Raw genomic sequence first — 17,194 nt, 5'->3', positions numbered from 1 at the left:
TCAAGAGAACACGGAGGACTGCAGGTGGCATGTGTGCTCTGTTTAAATCACCATGGGGTCACACGTGTCAAAGACTTCACAATAAAAGCACGTATCCTGGGCGCTTAATGCTAATCACATGCTCATGAAGGCAACAAGACTGTTGTCCTGAAATAGTTAATAGTTTTCACACTCATATATGCACACACACACAATATATAGTGTTCCTAGCACAGTGTTCCTGGCATTATATATATATATATATATATATATATATATATATATATATATATATATATATATATATATATATATTATAAATAATGCCAGGAACACTGTGACTAATCCGGGTTTGAAACGCTGCTACAAATAGTGTGAAGGTTTGGAGGGAGTAGGTGAGAACAGGTTTATGTTTGTGGTTTTTCTTTTCCACACAGCACCCTTGATTTCTTTATGACATATAGCAGACGGCAAAGATACTGGGGCAAGTTCGCCGCCGTTCAAAGAAACATGGTCAACGCTCACCATCTACACAATTACCAGCAATCACATGAGCCTTGTGCATCTAAGCTGAAGCTCCACACAACTAACCTGAATACAAACTATATAACAAATGTACATATTAAAATATAGTATATTATTTAAATCTACATTCAGAAACTCAATCATTTATCATTTGGTCTATTTCTGCCCATTACGAAATAGTTCCGTTTACAAGCAGATTGAAATTTTCTTCATACACTGTTAGAAGCAAAGCTTAACTTTTAACAAAAGAGTGCCACCTGCAGGTCAGTATGGGGTAATGCAGCATGAACTAACCAGATTTTCTCTCCTTAAAAAGGCCCAGAACCACTTCACAAGGCTTTAATTTGGGATTTCCATGCCCCATCTCCTGGAGAAGTGATTCCACTTGGTATAAAACAGGCTCACACAAGCAGCTCTCTGCTAGACAGCAGGAAAAGAGCAGGGCGAGGTGTTCCAGGACTTACAGGACAGGATGTCATGCACACCCTTGAAAGACAACATGGAGGCATTCTGGCTTGGAGACATGATCAAAAGATTCAAATGAACATATATGAACAATGAACATATATGAACAAATGAACAAATAACAATAATAGCAATTCAGAACATCATTTTGGGCTCCATCAAAGAATCGTCCATAATTTCCACTAACTTTATTGTAAAACTGTATGAACGACTAAAAGAGCAGAGCATGGCAGCATAAATGAATTAATGAATAAAAAAATATATAAAATAAAAAACACACCACGCACTCTGATCAACCTTCCCTTTTGGGCATAGTCTTACACACCTCAACACCACCAGTGCCACAGGTGTGCACAGATACCAATCAGTGTAACCAACTATCGGTTGATACTCAGCACCAAAATTCACCACTGCCCCCCCCCATCTACTCATCTTCAAAGGCTTTTAAATTAGCATGTGGAGGTAAAACCGGTTTTACCATAACAGTGCTTGCATTTGTTCTGAAGAAATGATGCAAACCCATCAGACAGGATTTCAGCTATAGCAAATGCTTTATTTATTTTGTATTGTACTCTGAAAAAAGAAATATCATTATCAAGGAAAAAATATTTTGGTGCTGGTTGTCCCCATGACGATAATAGTATCGGTACACCACCCCCCTCCCAAAAAAAAGAATTTTAATTCTAGAGTATCATTTAAAATCTTCCAAAATGCTCTAGAACCCTCAATCACAGCTGACCTGCTTTCTATCACTGGCTTTAATTAGCTGACTCACCTGACAATCAAATGAGGCATGGACACGTGGCAATATACCCCAATAGCTAATTTCCCAAACCCCCCATGAAATTAAGTGGCTTATGGTCAAATTTAAAAAAAAGAGGAAAAAAAAAAAAAAAAAGTGTCTTTTAAGAGCTCACAGAGATCATCACATTAGAGATCAAACATTTCTTGGTTGAGAAAAATAAGTCACCAGTAATAAATGACTTACAAATATAAATCAGTATCTTTTGCATTTGTCAATATGAACACAAAACATCAAAAAGTCTAATAAACCAGGAAAAGAAAAAAAAGGGGGGGGGGGGGGGGGAGTATTCTACATTGAGGCAGTTTGGGAGGTTTCTGTAGTGAGAACAGGTCTAGCCTGCAGTCTGGGGCGGCTACAGACAGGAGAGGCCAGGATGGGGAAAGGATCCGATTTGTAAGGAACACACAAAAAAAGAAGTGCCCTGGACTTTAGAGCGAGCGTTTCTGTTTCTTGGAATGTCGCTGGCTGACTGAGTCCTCGTCGCTGCTTGGCTCCGCCTCCTGAACCACCTTTGTCGCCGCCCTCCTCGAGCCAGTCCTCCTGTTCTCCCTCTCGCTGTCACTTTCATCTTCTCGATAGTCCTTCCGTGTTGTCATGGTGACTGTCCTCTTGCTCCTCCTCCTCCTACCCGCCTCCTCATTCTCTTCATCCTCGTTGTGCTCGCTCTCCACCCGCTTGCGCGGGCGCCCGACGGGCCGCGGCACCCGGACCGCCCCCCTCCCCACCCCCCCGCTCCCCTCCCGGCCTCTGGCCGGTGCCCTTCCCCGCTTGCCGTTCTGCATCTTTCTCCTGCTTTTCTCGTAGTCGTCGCCCTCTTCCTCGTCGTCCTCATCTTCGTCCTCATCTTCGTCTTGGCGGAGGGGCGGGCCACGCTTGCGGACCCGCCGGCGCAGGTAACTCACCCCAGGGAGGATCTTGTGGAGGAGCTCGGTGAAGGTCTGCTCCGTGCGCACCACAGACTGCAGCACGCTGCTGCCTGGCTGGTTGTACTCCTCAGCGTTGGAGAACACCAGCTTGATGTCCTCGATGAAGTCATGCGTGCCTCGGTACTGCGACGACTGGAACTTCATTTGCATGGTCCTGAAGTCCATGGGTGAGACAATGATGTCCTGGTAGTCCTCAGCCTCCTCTGCTGACACAGGCTCTCTGGGGTGGGGGTAAGAGAACTGAGTGAGAAGGGGGCAGAGGATGGTGCTCTTCTGCTAGGATGTGTGTGTGTTAGGGGTGCAGGAAAAAAAATCGATTCGAGCTCGAATCGTGTTTCTAACATTGAATGATTCAGAATCGATTCTCATTTTTTTTTTCGGTACGGGTGTGCCTTCTTAGCCACCGTAGTGCTAGGCAAAACTGCTAAAGCAGCGATGCCCAATATGTTGATCGCGAAGGAAGTGTGGGTAGATCGCATGACATTAAAAAGTAGTGGATAAATAACAGGCTATATTCAGAGGTGAACTTCGGTACAGCCAGTGTGTATTTTATTTAAAATAATTAATACCTTGAGCCAGTGTGTCTTTGGACATAGATAATGTCGTTTGCTGTGATTGATAATTAAAGGCTAGCTCTTATTTATGCATAGAAACGTAAATCAACAATGTAGCGTCTTTATGCGGATAAACGAGAGGAGTTGGAATTCAACAACATTGGCTGAAAGCCAAATCTGTCACATGTGAAACGCTACAGGCACCGTTCAGAAACTGATCAGTTCAGTTAAATATATTCAGTTCAGTAGATATATGCGGCTTTTGGAAAATACGGTATATATATATATATTTTTTCATCTGTGAAGTGGAAGTTCTGGCAGCTAACGTAAGCCTACTCATTTTATTAATGTAACAGCACTTTTATTTTTGGAAGCACTTTCATATATTGTTAATTTTTGCGATTTGTTAAGGAAAAAATTGTAATTTTATTTCTGGAAGTGGCATGTTCTAAGAAATAGGGAGCTAGCCTAAGCCTAATTCTTGTACGAAGCAATTTGTTGTTTTTACAGAAAGCGCAGTATTTTTGTATAATTAAATTTTTGAGTAGTGGAAAGTTCTCGCAGCTAGCCTAAGCCTACCAATTTTGTTTATTTTACTACAGTTTTATTAGTTTAATTTAGTGTTCTGAGTGTCGGCCTCAAAGATATTGTGTTGTCTTTGTACAAGTTAACAACACATGTGCAAGAATAAATAAATCAGACATGTTGTCTTGGATTTACCTTTGTGTGTTTACATTATTGCAATATGTTGATAAAACCTTTACAATTATAATATCTTTATAAATGTACTCTGCTTTCATGCCAGCAGACCGGAGTAGCTCATTGTGAATCGAGAATCATTGTTGAATTGGAAAATAATCGTTTTTGAATCAAATCGTTGGGATCTGAAAGAATCTGAAAAAAAAATCGAATTGTGACCCAAAGAATTGATTCTGAATCGAATCGTGGGATTCCCAAAGATTCACAGCCCTAGTGTGTGTGTGTGTGTGTACCTGAACGGCCAACTGTAACGGAATTTGATCAATTTCTGCAAGATCTCCTCACACTTCTCCAGCTCCTGCGCTTGCCTGCTGCCTTTGACCCTGGAGCTTTGACGTAACTGCAGAAACACAATCACAACCCAGAACATCACTGCACAGCACTGCAAACACAGACCACAACAACAAACATGAGTACTTCTGAAATATCTATAGAGATCTGGTCCAACTGAACAGCAGGCGTCTTTCTCTTTCTTACACACACACACACACACACACACACACACACACACACACACACACACACACACACACACACGGTTCCTCACCAGTTCGTCGATATCTGCTGGGTTGGTCAGAGCCGCCCGTGATTTTGGAGCGCTTCTTGGTGAAGGTCTTGAGGCAGGTTTGGCTGCAGGTCTGGCGTTGATAGGGGAGTGTTTCTTGGATGCCGATTTGTTCTGGACTTTTGTCCGCAGGAACGACTTCGGTTTCTTTCTCGGCCTCACTGGGAAATGCAAGTATGGAAGCAGGCGAGAATTAGAGATGTCTGAGCTAGCAGGAGAAAACAATGCACGAGTTGTCCGAGCGATGAAGACTCACGGCTGTGTCCCGTGTCCCTCTGTTCCTCCTCCTCGGATTCGGAGTCATCCAACTCATCTTCATCTTCGTCTTCCTCTTCTTCCTCTTCTTCTGTGTCTTCATTATAGTTTCTGAAACAGAGATGCAGGACATTTGGGTTTAGTGTGTTGTGATGTGCATGTAAATTTCCTCGTGAATGAATGATAGCATGTGAAGGAGTGGGCGGGTCTCACCTGCCACGAGAGCAGCGACGGGCGATGGTTGGCTGACACGCCGGGCAGAGCCACTCCCCCTCAGGTATGCGGTACAGCACCGGCCGCAAGCAGAACAGGTGGAAGGCCTTATTACACTCATCACACAGAATCAACTTATCATCCTCTCCTACAGGGGGAGACAGAGAGCAAGAACGACAGCATTTAGTAAAGGACTCATCATCAACATTAACAAATCAACCCAGACACCTCCACTAAAGTGCCCCTCCTCTGTGCACCCCAAAATCTCTGTCTCTCCTGGACTGTGCTGTCTTTCCTGTCCTGTCTCACCTTTCTTGCGGCAGACCTTGCAGCGTGCGTTCTCTGCAGACATGTCCCACTTGATGCAGGCGTCCAGCATGCCCAGCAGCACGTGCATCCTCGAGAAGGTCTGCGCCTCACGGATCGCCCACTTCCACTTCTCCACCGCCGTGGCCACCTGCAGGCCGAGGGATGAAAAGGCAGAGGGCAAAAAGATGAGTAGGTCGGAGTTCCTTTCTCAGCGATGTGGAAAGAGGCCCCACAGGGTTACAGTGGGATTAACACAGGAGATCCTGTTTGCTCATAATGAACAGACAATGTACACGCGCACTGGAACACACGTGTGTGCGCGCGCACACACACACACACACACACACACACACCCGGGCCTCCTCTGCCAGCTTCTTCTCCTCGTCCACCTCCTCAGGCTTGCTGCTGCCCTCCGTCGCCTCCTTTTTCTTCTTCTTCTGCTTGGGAGCCATGAAGCCCTGCAGGAACTTCTTTACCACGCTCTCCTGCAGCATGATCACACACTCGCCAAAGTCCCGCAGGTTCTCCAGGTCTCGCACCTCAACATACAAACAAACAAACATTCTCAAACAAAAATAATCAAACAGAGAGAGAGAGAGAGAGAGAGAGAGAGAGAGAGAGAGAGAGAGAGAGAGAGAGAGCGCACTCGCAAGAAAGCTCTGAACAAACCAATGTCTAGCTCTACCAGTTAACCAAAAAAAAAAAACAACAACAAAAATAACGCAGCTGGTAACGCTACAGCCAAGATGAACCTGCTGGACTCAAACTAGTTTATTACAGGGCATGTCATTAACATTAATGTCAACGCTGTTCACACTGGTGCACTCCTAAAAACGCGCCGTCCAGAACAAACACAGCGATCCACACAGGTGAGGACCTAGCCAAGCTCCGCCCCCTCACCACTTTCTCGAAGTCGGCCGTGTCCTCCATGAAGCCCAGCCCGCCCTTCTGCAGACGGGACGCCACCTCGATGATGTCACTGCGGAGGTAACGTACGAGCTCCTGGTGGCCATCACAGGCCCGCAGGCCCGCGCTGCCCTTCCGACTCAGGTGCATGGAGTGCATGATGTCCTGGAACCTGCAGGGGGGGGGAGTCAGGAGGGGCGGAGTCAGAGCGGGTGCAATCACCTCCATGGGTGCTTAAAAAACACCCTACCAGTGTTATATATGCTGTATATAGCAGCCAACATGTCCACGCATGCAGGGGCATATATGCAAGTGTATGAATATGTAAGCACATGTGTGACAATATACGCATGTGTATGTATGTATGTGTACTGTTTGTGTGTGTCTGTGTGTGCGCACTCACTTGAGTTCCAGTTTCAGTTTCAGCTCACTCTCCCGCACACCTTGAGAGTGGAGGCTCTCGATAAGCTCTTCAAAATCTTTTGCAGCATCACACACGAACCTGCAACGAAAGACAGCGTCCCATAAACCACCACGAACTGCACACGCACAAACCTGCACCACGCTCAACACTGGCCAACCCAGCGCAAACGAGAAAGACAAAACCAGAAACGTGTCCCGTCTGCCGGAGAAATGGTTGGGCTGATCACTCTGAACTAAAGACTCCGTTTGGTATCAGTTCCAGACGCAGCGCTGGACGCCCCGGTTACCGCTACTCCAGGAACAGTAATGCGCCTCGAGATGTTGAGCAGATGGAAAGTAAACAAATCTTTAAAAAATGATTGCTGACAGACTAAGTTTTCACATAACCACAAAAGCCTGAGGCGGTGGCTTACACAACAGAGGCGATGTATGGAGTCACGGAGGACCTGTCCAGAGCTGTAAACCAAGCTTCTGTCTGCTGGTACACAGTCCAGGCCTTATAGACAAGGGCACGCTGGAGCAGAACCGCGTTTCCTCCACAGCCTACAAACGACCTCCAGCCAGACGGAAGGCTGAGACGCTATGACGCCTGCTAACCTCAAAGGCCTCAAAGCCTCGCTGTTCTTCAACAGCGTGTAGTTGGGTTTGTTAGCTGACATAACCATGCAGATCTGTGACTGACGACGTGGAGAGAACAACCACCTTCAGGCTCCAGGAAATGAAGTATCCAACAACAAACAAACAGTTTGTGGACAGTCTGAGGCAGACTTGTGTGATCTACACTCCACCCACCCAATAGCCAATCACGCCCCCAATATAAAATAATGTTTTTCTCCCCCCATACCAGAGGTTTTGGCCTTGTTTGGGTACAGTGGTCTCTATGCAGGTCTCAGGAGACGGCACCCCCTGCTGGCCAATCTCAGTGACGCTGGCAATGCTTTCATCATCTTCCTTCTCCCCATCTACACAAATGAACAAAGAACATTTAGATAATTTATTATTTACTAAGAAAATTCAATTACATTTAGACTCAAACAGAACTATACAGGACATGTATTGCTAAGAACAGCTAAACTAGTATAACAAAATGTTCTTTGTGTGTAAAGGACAAAGTGTCGGATCTTCCGACACTACAAGGTTTCCTCCACCATGAACCAGGTTTCTGATGGAACTACACCCATAGCGAAAGGTCACACCCACCTTCCACATCCTCCTCCTCCTTCTTCATCTCATCTTCATCCTCCTCCTCGTCCTCCTCCTCATCCTCTGGTCTTGGCGGGAGGGTGAAGCAGTAGTCGATGGTGTCGTTCACCCAGCCTTTCTCTATGTACAGCCCCGGGACCACATCCGAGAACAGCCAGTACCTGTGCACAGCAAGACAGCTTCGGTCACCTGCTGCACTACAGCATCTCAACTGCTCTCTGTGTGTTAGGGGGGCAAAGAGGAGTGTGTGCGTAGTAAGGAGAGAGGTGTGTGTGTGTGTGTGTGCGCGTGTATGCAGCAAGGGAAGAGGTGTGCATGTGTGTGTGTGCAGTAAGGGAAGAGGTGTGTGGGCTGTGTAGCAGTGTGGTAATAGTAAGGGAGTGTGTGTAATGAGTCAACAACACAAAGCAGCTTTCCTAATGAGCAGGACAGAAGCGACAGTGGCGAGGAGAAGCTCCCTGTGTAGCGGTGTAGCAATAGTAAGGGAGTGTGTGTAATGAGTCAAAAACACAAAGCAGCTTTCCTAATGAGCAGGAGAGAAGCGACAGTGGCGAGGAGAAGCTCCCTGTGTAGCGGTGTGGTAATAGGAAGGTGGAGTGTGTGTACCGGTTGTGGTTGCGGTCGGTGCCTAGTGGTGTTCTCCTCATGACTAGTTTAGCCTTGGTGATGCCATCCTGGAAGGATCTCTCTGCTGCAGCTCTCTGCTTCCGCAAACGCTCCTCCTCTGCCTCCTTCTCCATCCGCTCTACACACACACACACACACACACACACACACACACACACACACACACACACACACACACACACACACACACACATCAATAACAATATTCTGCTCTACACATACACAAACACAATGATCTTGCATGTAGTGTATGAAATTACATCCACTCTAACTCCCAGCTCCCTTTCTAGCTCACACACACACACACACACACACACACACACACACCTATTAATACTGTTGTTGAGCCAGTGTTGTTTTCCATTTGCCCTCTTGGGTTTGACAATGTGAAATGACAACACCCCCACCACATCAGACATGCTCACTGTTGCCATGGCGCTTAACCAGCACCATGGCTCCTGCTCCAACTCTGACAGCAATATCCCAGTCCTACACTACCTGAACTACCCTTCACTCACTACAGGGCTACAATGTCATGACCCAACAAAGAGAAAAAATGTGCTCCTTTTGTGATGCTCCTGTGGCAAAATCAGCCAAGCATAACATCGAATGCAATACAGGAAACCCATAAATTTGAACAAAATATAAACTTGCTACAAATAAAATACCCCTGATGTTCTATGAGTCGAACTCCCACAAAAATGATCAGATTCCCTGACCTTTCAAGCTTGGAAGAGAAAATTCCATGAAATTCCAGAAACTCCCTGAGCTGTGGGAATGCTGCCTAACACACCGTCGAATTTGGGACACTCAGCTCTGGGCTACAGCTGCATGCGACTTGAACCCTTCCCTCAGGACACTTTTGTTTGCTTGTCTGACAGGTGCTGACTCCCGGCTCACCTCCTCTCTGGGGCCCACATACCCACCACACCAAGCCTCTAGCTCCTGGCCACAGGACAGCGTCTACTCAAAGGGGACATCACGGCCCTGACTGCTTCATCCTCTCAACTCAGTCCGCACGGCTCCCGCAAACCACTCTACGCGTCTCCACCCATCCGGGGCCTTCTATTCGTCCTCTCTGTTCACCTTTGTTCTGTCGTTCAAGCTCTTCCTTCTCCTTCTTGGCTTGAATGGCCATCAGCCGGCGACTCTTCACTGTGCTGATCATGTCCTCCGACTCCACCTTGACCGCTTCCTTCTTGGCTCCACCCTCCTTCTTCTTCTCCATTTTGCTGGCTGCCTCCTCGGGCTTGGCTGCCACTGGCCCCGCCCCCGCTGCCCCCGCTTGCCCCTTGGTCTCCATCAGCTCTTTGCGCCGCTGTTTCTCGGCCCGGAGGCGTATGTTGGCTTCCTTGAGAGTGGCGAGCCGCTCCTTCCAGAGCTCGGCGGAGCGCTGGTGCACGGCATCCACGTGGTCCTCCAACGAGTACGTCATCAGGATGCGGTGACTCAGCGCCACCAGCAGGCCCACCTTCTCCGCCGGCGCCAGCTCGAACACCTCGGCCGTCTCCAGGCGGTCCAGCAGGGCGGGGCTCACAACGTCATCGTAGCCGCCGACGGGGGAGGCCTGCCACTGGTCGGAGCCGCGAGCGCTGTCGCCACACTGCGCGTCCGACGGCCGCAGGCACAGCCGCACCAGCTCCGACACGGAGTGCATGGTGAGGGGGATCTCCGACAACGGCATGTCCAGCTCGCTGTAGGCCTCCGCCAGCTCGTCCTGCAACAGCGTCTGCAGCAGCACCACCAGCACGCGGTTCAGGTAGTTGAAGCCGCCCTTGTCCGCGGCCAGCGCCTCCATCAGCGCCTGGCTCGTGATGGGGTACTGGTCGTCGGGCATCAGCAGCTCGGCGTAGCAGCTGAGGAAGTCCGCCACCATGGCCACGTCGCCAAACAGCGTGTTGGGGAGGCCGTCGGGCATGTCCACCAGCCGGAACGAGGGCAGCGAGCGGCCGTCCAGCTCCTGGTCCTCGTAGCGGCGCTGCTGTTCGCGACGCAGCAGCATCTCCCTCTCGCGACGCTCCTTGGCCTTCTCCCGCAGCTTCTCCTTCACCTCCTCCCTCTTCTTGCGGATGGCCTCCTTCTTCTCCTCGTCGCTCAGCAAGGCCCAGCGCCTCCGCTCCTCCAGACGCTCCCAGCGCTTCTGCACCAGCTCTCGCAGCTCCTCAGGGAGCCGGCCGCGGTCCTCCGCCGACAGCGTCTTGGCCGTCCGCGTGACCATGGACGATAGCGCGTGCTTCTTGTCCTCCTTGCCCTTGTTCTCCTTGTAGAAGCGCAGCAGGTGCAGAGCCATGGGGGGCAGGGGTTTGCCCAGCTTGGGCGTGCCGAGGCCCAAGCTCCGCACCCTCTTCTTGGGGCTTCCCGAAGCAGCTGGGCTCTTGGCCAGGTCCAGCAGGGTCATCTGTTTCATCTTGGGCTTCTTGGAACTCCCAGAGCCCTTCTCGTCTTTTTTGGAGAGTTTCTGACCACTCGGCGTCCGGCGGTTCTTCTTGGCGTCGGCGGGCTTCTTGCTCTCCGACTTCTTCGGCGTGCCGGAGTTCTTCACCTTCAGCGGAGAACCATTCACTTTCTTCACCTGAACACACAGAGGCAAAATCAGCAGTTCAAAATGGAAGATACCCAACATGAAAACTGGTTTGAAGGTACCTACACTAAAAACATCAGAGGCAACGTTACCTGCATGTTTCCCCACAGCGTGGGACTCAGAGGCATGTTCTGAGAGTCTCTCTTCTTCTTCTTCTTCTTCCCTTTCTCGTTCATGCCATCCGACTCTCCAGACTCTGCCATCTTCAGCTTCTTGTTGGGTTTCCCCTCTGGAGAGCTGAGGCTCTTTCTCTTGGACGAGGGGTTTTCTGCCAGAAACTACACACACACACACACAAACACAAAGAAACACACACTGCTGAGCATAAAGGAAAAAATGTGTGTAACACATTTGAATATTTGTATATACACAGATATATATCCAAATATTTTGAATATAATCTTTATAAACATTTTCATTTTTATATATTTTTCACCTTGGACTACACACTACCTTATGGGGGTCTAAGAGGAAATCGCTGAATTTGCTGGGCAGGCTGAATTTCTTGACCAGCTCATCCTCCACGACCCAGGGGGCGCTCTCTCCCGCGCCGAGCCTGAGTGCATAGTGTCTGATGAAGTAGCGCATGATCTCCTTGTTGGGGGGTCTCTCTGTCCTGAAGAGGCTGTCTGCCGGCACGTCGCTGATCACTTTGTCTTCGTCGAGGAGCTTCACGTCGTATTTGTGGGGCAGGAATTTCGGCATCACCCACTTCTTCTTCTCCTCCTTCATGCTGGTGGGGAGCTTTCTGGGAGAGCGCCGTGCCCGGTCACCTGCTCCGACAAAGGCAAGCACACCCTCGAATATTGGGAGATGGATGGAGTGGGACAAACTACCCAAAAACGATTTGCTCACAGATATAAATAGGCACATATTATGTAACAACTCTGAGGCGTCCCAGAATACCACAGGCCTTCGTTGTGTGGCCCTAAAGGATGGGGAGAAGGGGGGTGCGGTGGGGGCGACTCACACAGGCCATCTCTCCTGTTCTCCTCTTCTTTAGGCTGCTCCTTCTTCTGGTTCTCCTGGCTGGCGTTCTCCTTGTCGCTGGAGGGGGAGTCGCATGCGCCTTCTAACTTCTTCTCAGACGGCTCCTCCTGAGCAGCATCCAAAGGGTGGACCTTCACCACCTTCACCCGCAGGCTTTTGTCCTTACCGACCTGAGAGAGAAAGAGAGAGATAGAAAGAGAGAGATAGTTTAGACCATCATTCAGATTAGTTGGCAATTATACTATTCTTGCTTACAGTTCACATCCATAATGTTACTCCCAATCATCAACGCAAGCCACGGACAGAGAGGAAATATTCAGACACAAGAACTTTAAAAAGGGGTGTGGGAGGAGAAAGGTACACAAATCGTGGGAATCGATCGTGTCTATGGCGACGGTTTAGACCATAATAATAAAGACTCTGACCAGGAAGTCACACTCCTCTCCGACGGCGTACTTGGTGAGAATTTCCAACCAGGCCAGATCCACCAGTTTGTCCAGCGACACTGTGTTGTGGTGCACAATCTCCAACACTGGCTTCTCGAACCACACGGGGTACTCCTCCTGCAGTCTGGAACAACACCAGCCCACCCAGCCCTTTCACACACTGATCTCAGAGCAGCAAGGTCAAATAACCAAAGCAATGGGGAACATAAAACTCGTTTAGAGACTTAGATTTTTTACAAGAGAGGTGGGAAACAATTCACAGGTTTTCAGTGTAATGTCTGTGTAAAAGTTTTTAGGAAATCTAAGATTAAATATCAAGGCAAGAAATAAAGAGCAAAGTTGTTATGAAAACCAAATAAAAATGGAACCAACTACAAAACTTCCCATTAGGGCCAGCAGAGGGTGCTAAGCTAAATAAAAACAACTGCTGTGTGATAATGTTAAAGGCACACAAATCTATCCTACATCTCTGCTGCGAAAGGATATCAGAATTGATGAACATGTCTACATCCGATAGTCGCGTGAGCAGCCTGCATGAATGAGCAATGTTTCTAATGGAAAGTTTTCTAAAGGCTGCTTTTCAAACTAAGCAGGACTACTGGCCAACGAGGAATGGTAGCAGAATCATGTAGCAGTTTTATCTAAAGGACAGTCCTGATCCACTGGACAGCGGGAACGATTACACACTGAGGTCCCAATATGTGAATTTGCCTGGACATGAGGCTCAAACATGGGGGGGTGGCTTGCGTCTCGGACCACGAAGGTCACACTGCTGTTTGACTGCACTTCTGGGACTCACAGCTCGGTGACCTCCTGCTCCTCCTCCCAGGCCTCCATGTGCGTGAGCTGACTGCTGCCCGTGCTTTTACACGTCCAGATACGCTCACTGTACCTCTGCATCCGCGCCTCATATTCTCTGAGCACAGCCGTTAAGGACAAAAGACAGACAGACCGTGCACACAGACAGAAGACATACACATCTCCAAAAGTAAGGAACATCTCCAAGACCAGGTAGCAACACCTGATCAATACATGACTCACAAGAACCAGGATCAAACACTTACTGATAACTGCTAAACTGTTAATAATTGCCAATCGAAAATGTGTTAGAATAGTGGCAAATGTTATGACAATTTTATATTATGTCAGTTATTTTATCAGTTTTTCCAGGTAACTGTATTATACAGTAATAAAATATAGTGAAGTACAAATGATATACACTCTGAAATTAAGAACCCAACGAAATGGATGTTATGATTTAAACATCAACTTTTTAAATATAAGCTGGTTACTGCTAAGAAGCACTTTGCTTGCACAGCGGATAAATGACCTCTGTTCAACAGGTCCTGTTTCTTTGGAAACTTTGTGTACTTCACCACAATTGTAAATACCTCAATTTCTCTTACTACTGCAATGCAGTTACTCTTCATAGGAAATCTACAGTACTGTGCAAACGTTTGTGGCCACTATTAGATTTATTTTATCAATGGTATAATAACCATATATAATTATTCCTCTGGGTTAATTTAAAAATAAAAAGTATCTCTCTCACTGCTGTTCTCATGCACTTTGGGGATTTTATATACACAAATTTCAAATCTATTCCTCATATAAACCCTCTGGTTTTCAAAGGCTACACTGCATAACCAGAGTAGTACATCTGGTTTGACACTGTATTTATTCCAATCAGATGGAGCTCTGTGGCCTGGGACCTGAGAAAGCGTGTGAGCTTTCATTCATAATTAATGCCAGTGATTAATGTCCGTGTGCATCCGAGGAGCTCAATAATTAAAAGGCACATTATTGGTCCCGCCTCTAATGAAGGCGGACTTTTAAATACAATGTGGTGAAATTATGAAATCTTTAAGTTGGAGAGTTGCGCAAAACAAGGCATAACACAAGCCATCTCTAGAAACAAATGCACAACATAGAGCGAATCTTGACTTTGTCTGATAAAAGAATCTCGTTGCCAAAGAAGGGCAAACATGGTGATAAATCGAAGGAAACCCCCTAAACCGAATTATATAAAGCGTTTAAAAACACCGACGCCCCTGATGATCCCTGAAATACGTACATACAACTGTTCAAATAACGCGCGTAAGCTTTAGAAACAAGACAAAAAACAAACAAGAAATAAAAGTTTGGCAGGTATGTGTCAATCTCATGCTAGTCGCTACGACTGTTTAGAAATACAGCTATTCACTAAATGGATTTACGCAGGAAACATGATTTGGTCTATTACTGTTCATGTGTGCAGAAATACTTGACTACAGCACAGATCAACTTTGAGAGTTGAAGGGATGTGGCGATCTCACCGCCAGGAACCCGTCTGCCACACCAGACGTCAACACGCGTGAGGGCCTCGCAGCTCTTCCCACCCTGTCAATCACCAAACTCACGAGGTACCATCACTTTTCTTTCTGTCCTAGGATAACTAGTTAGCTAGACATACTAACCTAGAGACTTCGAGTGCAGATACAAAACACAAACTATATCCACCCAAGTGTATACAGTGCATTATAACCCTAAATAAGAGAGCACGTTTTCCAGAAGATATGACAAACGAAACCGCAACCTGAACCAAAGGTCTGACGCGTCATTAGCAAAAGGCTAACGGACACCATCCAGTCTGTAATGCAGCTAACTAGCTATGCTAGCTACATGGCAACTCCGATACCTCGCACACAGAATAATCTAAACCTACCAAATCAACCTCGCCTCTGCACTGCTCCCGTGGCTCTCACACCAGCCCATGGCGGCTCCTGGTGTACGGCGAGGCAGCCAGACGTCGTGGCTACGCTGCCCTGAAAAGTCCTGGTGCTAGCGTGCTAACGTCAGCTCGGTTCAAATCAACATATAAACGCGAGGCACCCAGTCCGGCACGCTGGTGTTTAGCCACCTCGAACATCTCCCGAAAGTGGTCGACCTCTTTACACGAGGCTCGGTGACGTCTCCACGTTAGCTAGCCGTGTAGCGTCGCCGAGGACCAGCTGGCGTGCGCTCATCAGGACGACCACAAAAGCGAAACATAAACCGGCCCGTCATTTAACAAAGAAAGACCCGGTGAGAGAAACTGGAGGTGGTAATTTAGGTAGTTACGGATTTTCCGTCTTTCCGTCGTGTCCTCGTAAGTGCAGCCCGAGCTGGCGGGCGGTGTGAGAGGATACTCTTTGTTCCTGAAGGCCTCCGTGGTGTGCGGGATGGTGAACACCTCTTCTCCGGGGCCTGGAGCCTCCGCCAGCGGCTTGGCTAGCGGGTAGGGTTTCCGGCCCAGCAACGGCGCCATCGTAATTCGCGGGTGACGAACGGCGACGAACAAATATATAAACCTCCTTTTTTTACCGCAAAAAAATCACGTCAAAACACGACACGACCATGAACTCCCGATTCCGACGAGAACACAAAGCGCCACCCACGTTCCTCCAACATTCAGGGCGCAGCTAGCGGCGGGCTAGGCTAGCGGGCTAGCGGCGGAGAGAGCGCCCAAAAAAACAATAACACTTCGGGTTAGCGCTCTCCTCGCTCCGGTTATTCGAAGGGCCGGCTGTGTCATAGCGTAGCTACTTGGCGAACATCGTACTGCTTTAAAGCGAAGCTGCGCTGGTTCCTCTGGGGTTTTTTTTTTAACCGGCGTTGTGAGGAAACTTCTGAGCGCCGGGGATGGAAACACAACCGACTGACTCCTCCAGCTCGCGCGTGAAGCCAGAGGCGCTCGTGAGGGCTATGGCGGGCTTTCTGAAGTGTCCCAGGGTGCACTCGGGCCTCTTCTGCGCGCGATGGATATTCTTTTCCGATTCGTTGTCAGAAACTCTCGATCGTGCCAGGGCAGTCGAGGGATGTGTCCGTTATTCGCTACAAATGACTATAAGAGACAGAATGCTTGATTGAAAAATGGCGGGAGATCCTACTTCACCGGCAACATTCCGTACAACCCCAAAACTCCGTTACCCCGGCAGCAAGCGGCGTCGCGTAGCTTTATCCCACCCACCTCAATTACCCATTGGCTCCGCACATACGTTTTCCGAAGCAAAGAACTCTTATTGGTTAACGCCCCTGTCAACTGTCTAGTCCACTCCACCTCTATCGGGACGACCCTGAAAGGAAATAGAGAAACTAAAAGTGCTAGGTTGGAAAGAAAGAGTAAATATGTCGGATAAAGACAAATCACTATACGAATTCTCAGTTTACGATAAATTCTGAACTGACCGAGTGCAGTAGCCCGACCACGAGAAGAGACATACTTCCTGTACAATGTCATGTATTTACGACGGTTTTAAAGTCAACTGAGAGGGGGCAGTATTGTAAAGGTCGTCGAAACAATAGAACAGACGAATCCGGACATTTCTGTTTCTTGCTAAAATGTCCTCTCAACAACAAGTAATCTTTAAACTGCAGTTTTATATTAGGCTGTTAGGATCAGCAAATTATTCAAGATTACATTCTGAACAGATTCTGAACAGGCCTAATCAACTTTCCCCATCGTAATTAATGTATTATAGTAACTAACTAGTAGATTAACTAACCTTCATATGTTTTGTTTCATTTGGCATGTAATTTAATACAAAATAACCAACTATTGTCATCTCTATACGTAAGAAACAAATGACCATTAATTATATAATGCAATTATACAGCATAATTACATTAGGGTGACCATATTTTC

General features: G+C 47.8%; 1 protein-coding gene across 1 annotated transcript; it reads right to left on the bottom strand.

Moving 5' to 3' along the window:
* Positions 1-1,142: 1,142 nt before the first annotated feature.
* Positions 1,143-16,491, bottom strand: baz1b (bromodomain adjacent to zinc finger domain, 1B). Its single transcript, XM_076994398.1, has 19 exons — positions 15,699-16,491; positions 13,331-13,447; positions 12,511-12,655; positions 12,066-12,255; positions 11,549-11,868; positions 11,188-11,373; positions 9,601-11,086; positions 8,494-8,632; positions 7,885-8,048; positions 7,529-7,646; positions 6,665-6,763; positions 6,256-6,433; positions 5,709-5,894; positions 5,356-5,503; positions 5,047-5,194; positions 4,835-4,944; positions 4,561-4,739; positions 4,247-4,353; positions 1,143-2,920 (listed from the first exon to the last, which is right to left on the bottom strand). Exons 1-19 carry the CDS (start codon positions 15,815-15,817, stop codon positions 2,203-2,205), a joined length of 4,857 nt encoding a protein of 1,618 aa, XP_076850513.1. The 5' UTR covers positions 15,818-16,491; the 3' UTR covers positions 1,143-2,202.
* Positions 16,492-17,194: the final 703 nt, after the last annotated feature.

This window comes from Brachyhypopomus gauderio, chromosome 2 (assembly GCF_052324685.1).
Source record: "Brachyhypopomus gauderio isolate BG-103 chromosome 2, BGAUD_0.2, whole genome shotgun sequence".
In the NCBI taxonomy this organism is placed as follows: Eukaryota; Metazoa; Chordata; class Actinopteri; order Gymnotiformes; family Hypopomidae; genus Brachyhypopomus; species Brachyhypopomus gauderio.
This window is presented reverse-complemented; position numbering and strand designations above follow the sequence as displayed.

What these genes read in the sequence shown, in the direction of transcription:
- baz1b (XM_076994398.1), bottom strand. Translation starts at nt 15,817, where the DNA reads ATGGCGCCGTTGCTGGGCCGGAAACCCTACCCGCTAGCCAAGCCGCTG. An exon ending in CGGCCGACTTCGAGAAAGTG is followed by an intron (nt 5,895 to 6,255) that starts GTGAGGGGGCGG and finishes TTGTATGTTGAG; the next exon opens with GTGCGAGACCTGGAGAACCT. An exon ending in CGTCGCTGCTCTCGTGGCAG is followed by an intron (nt 4,945 to 5,046) that starts GTGAGACCCGCC and finishes TCTCTGTTTCAG; the next exon opens with AAACTATAATGAAGACACAG.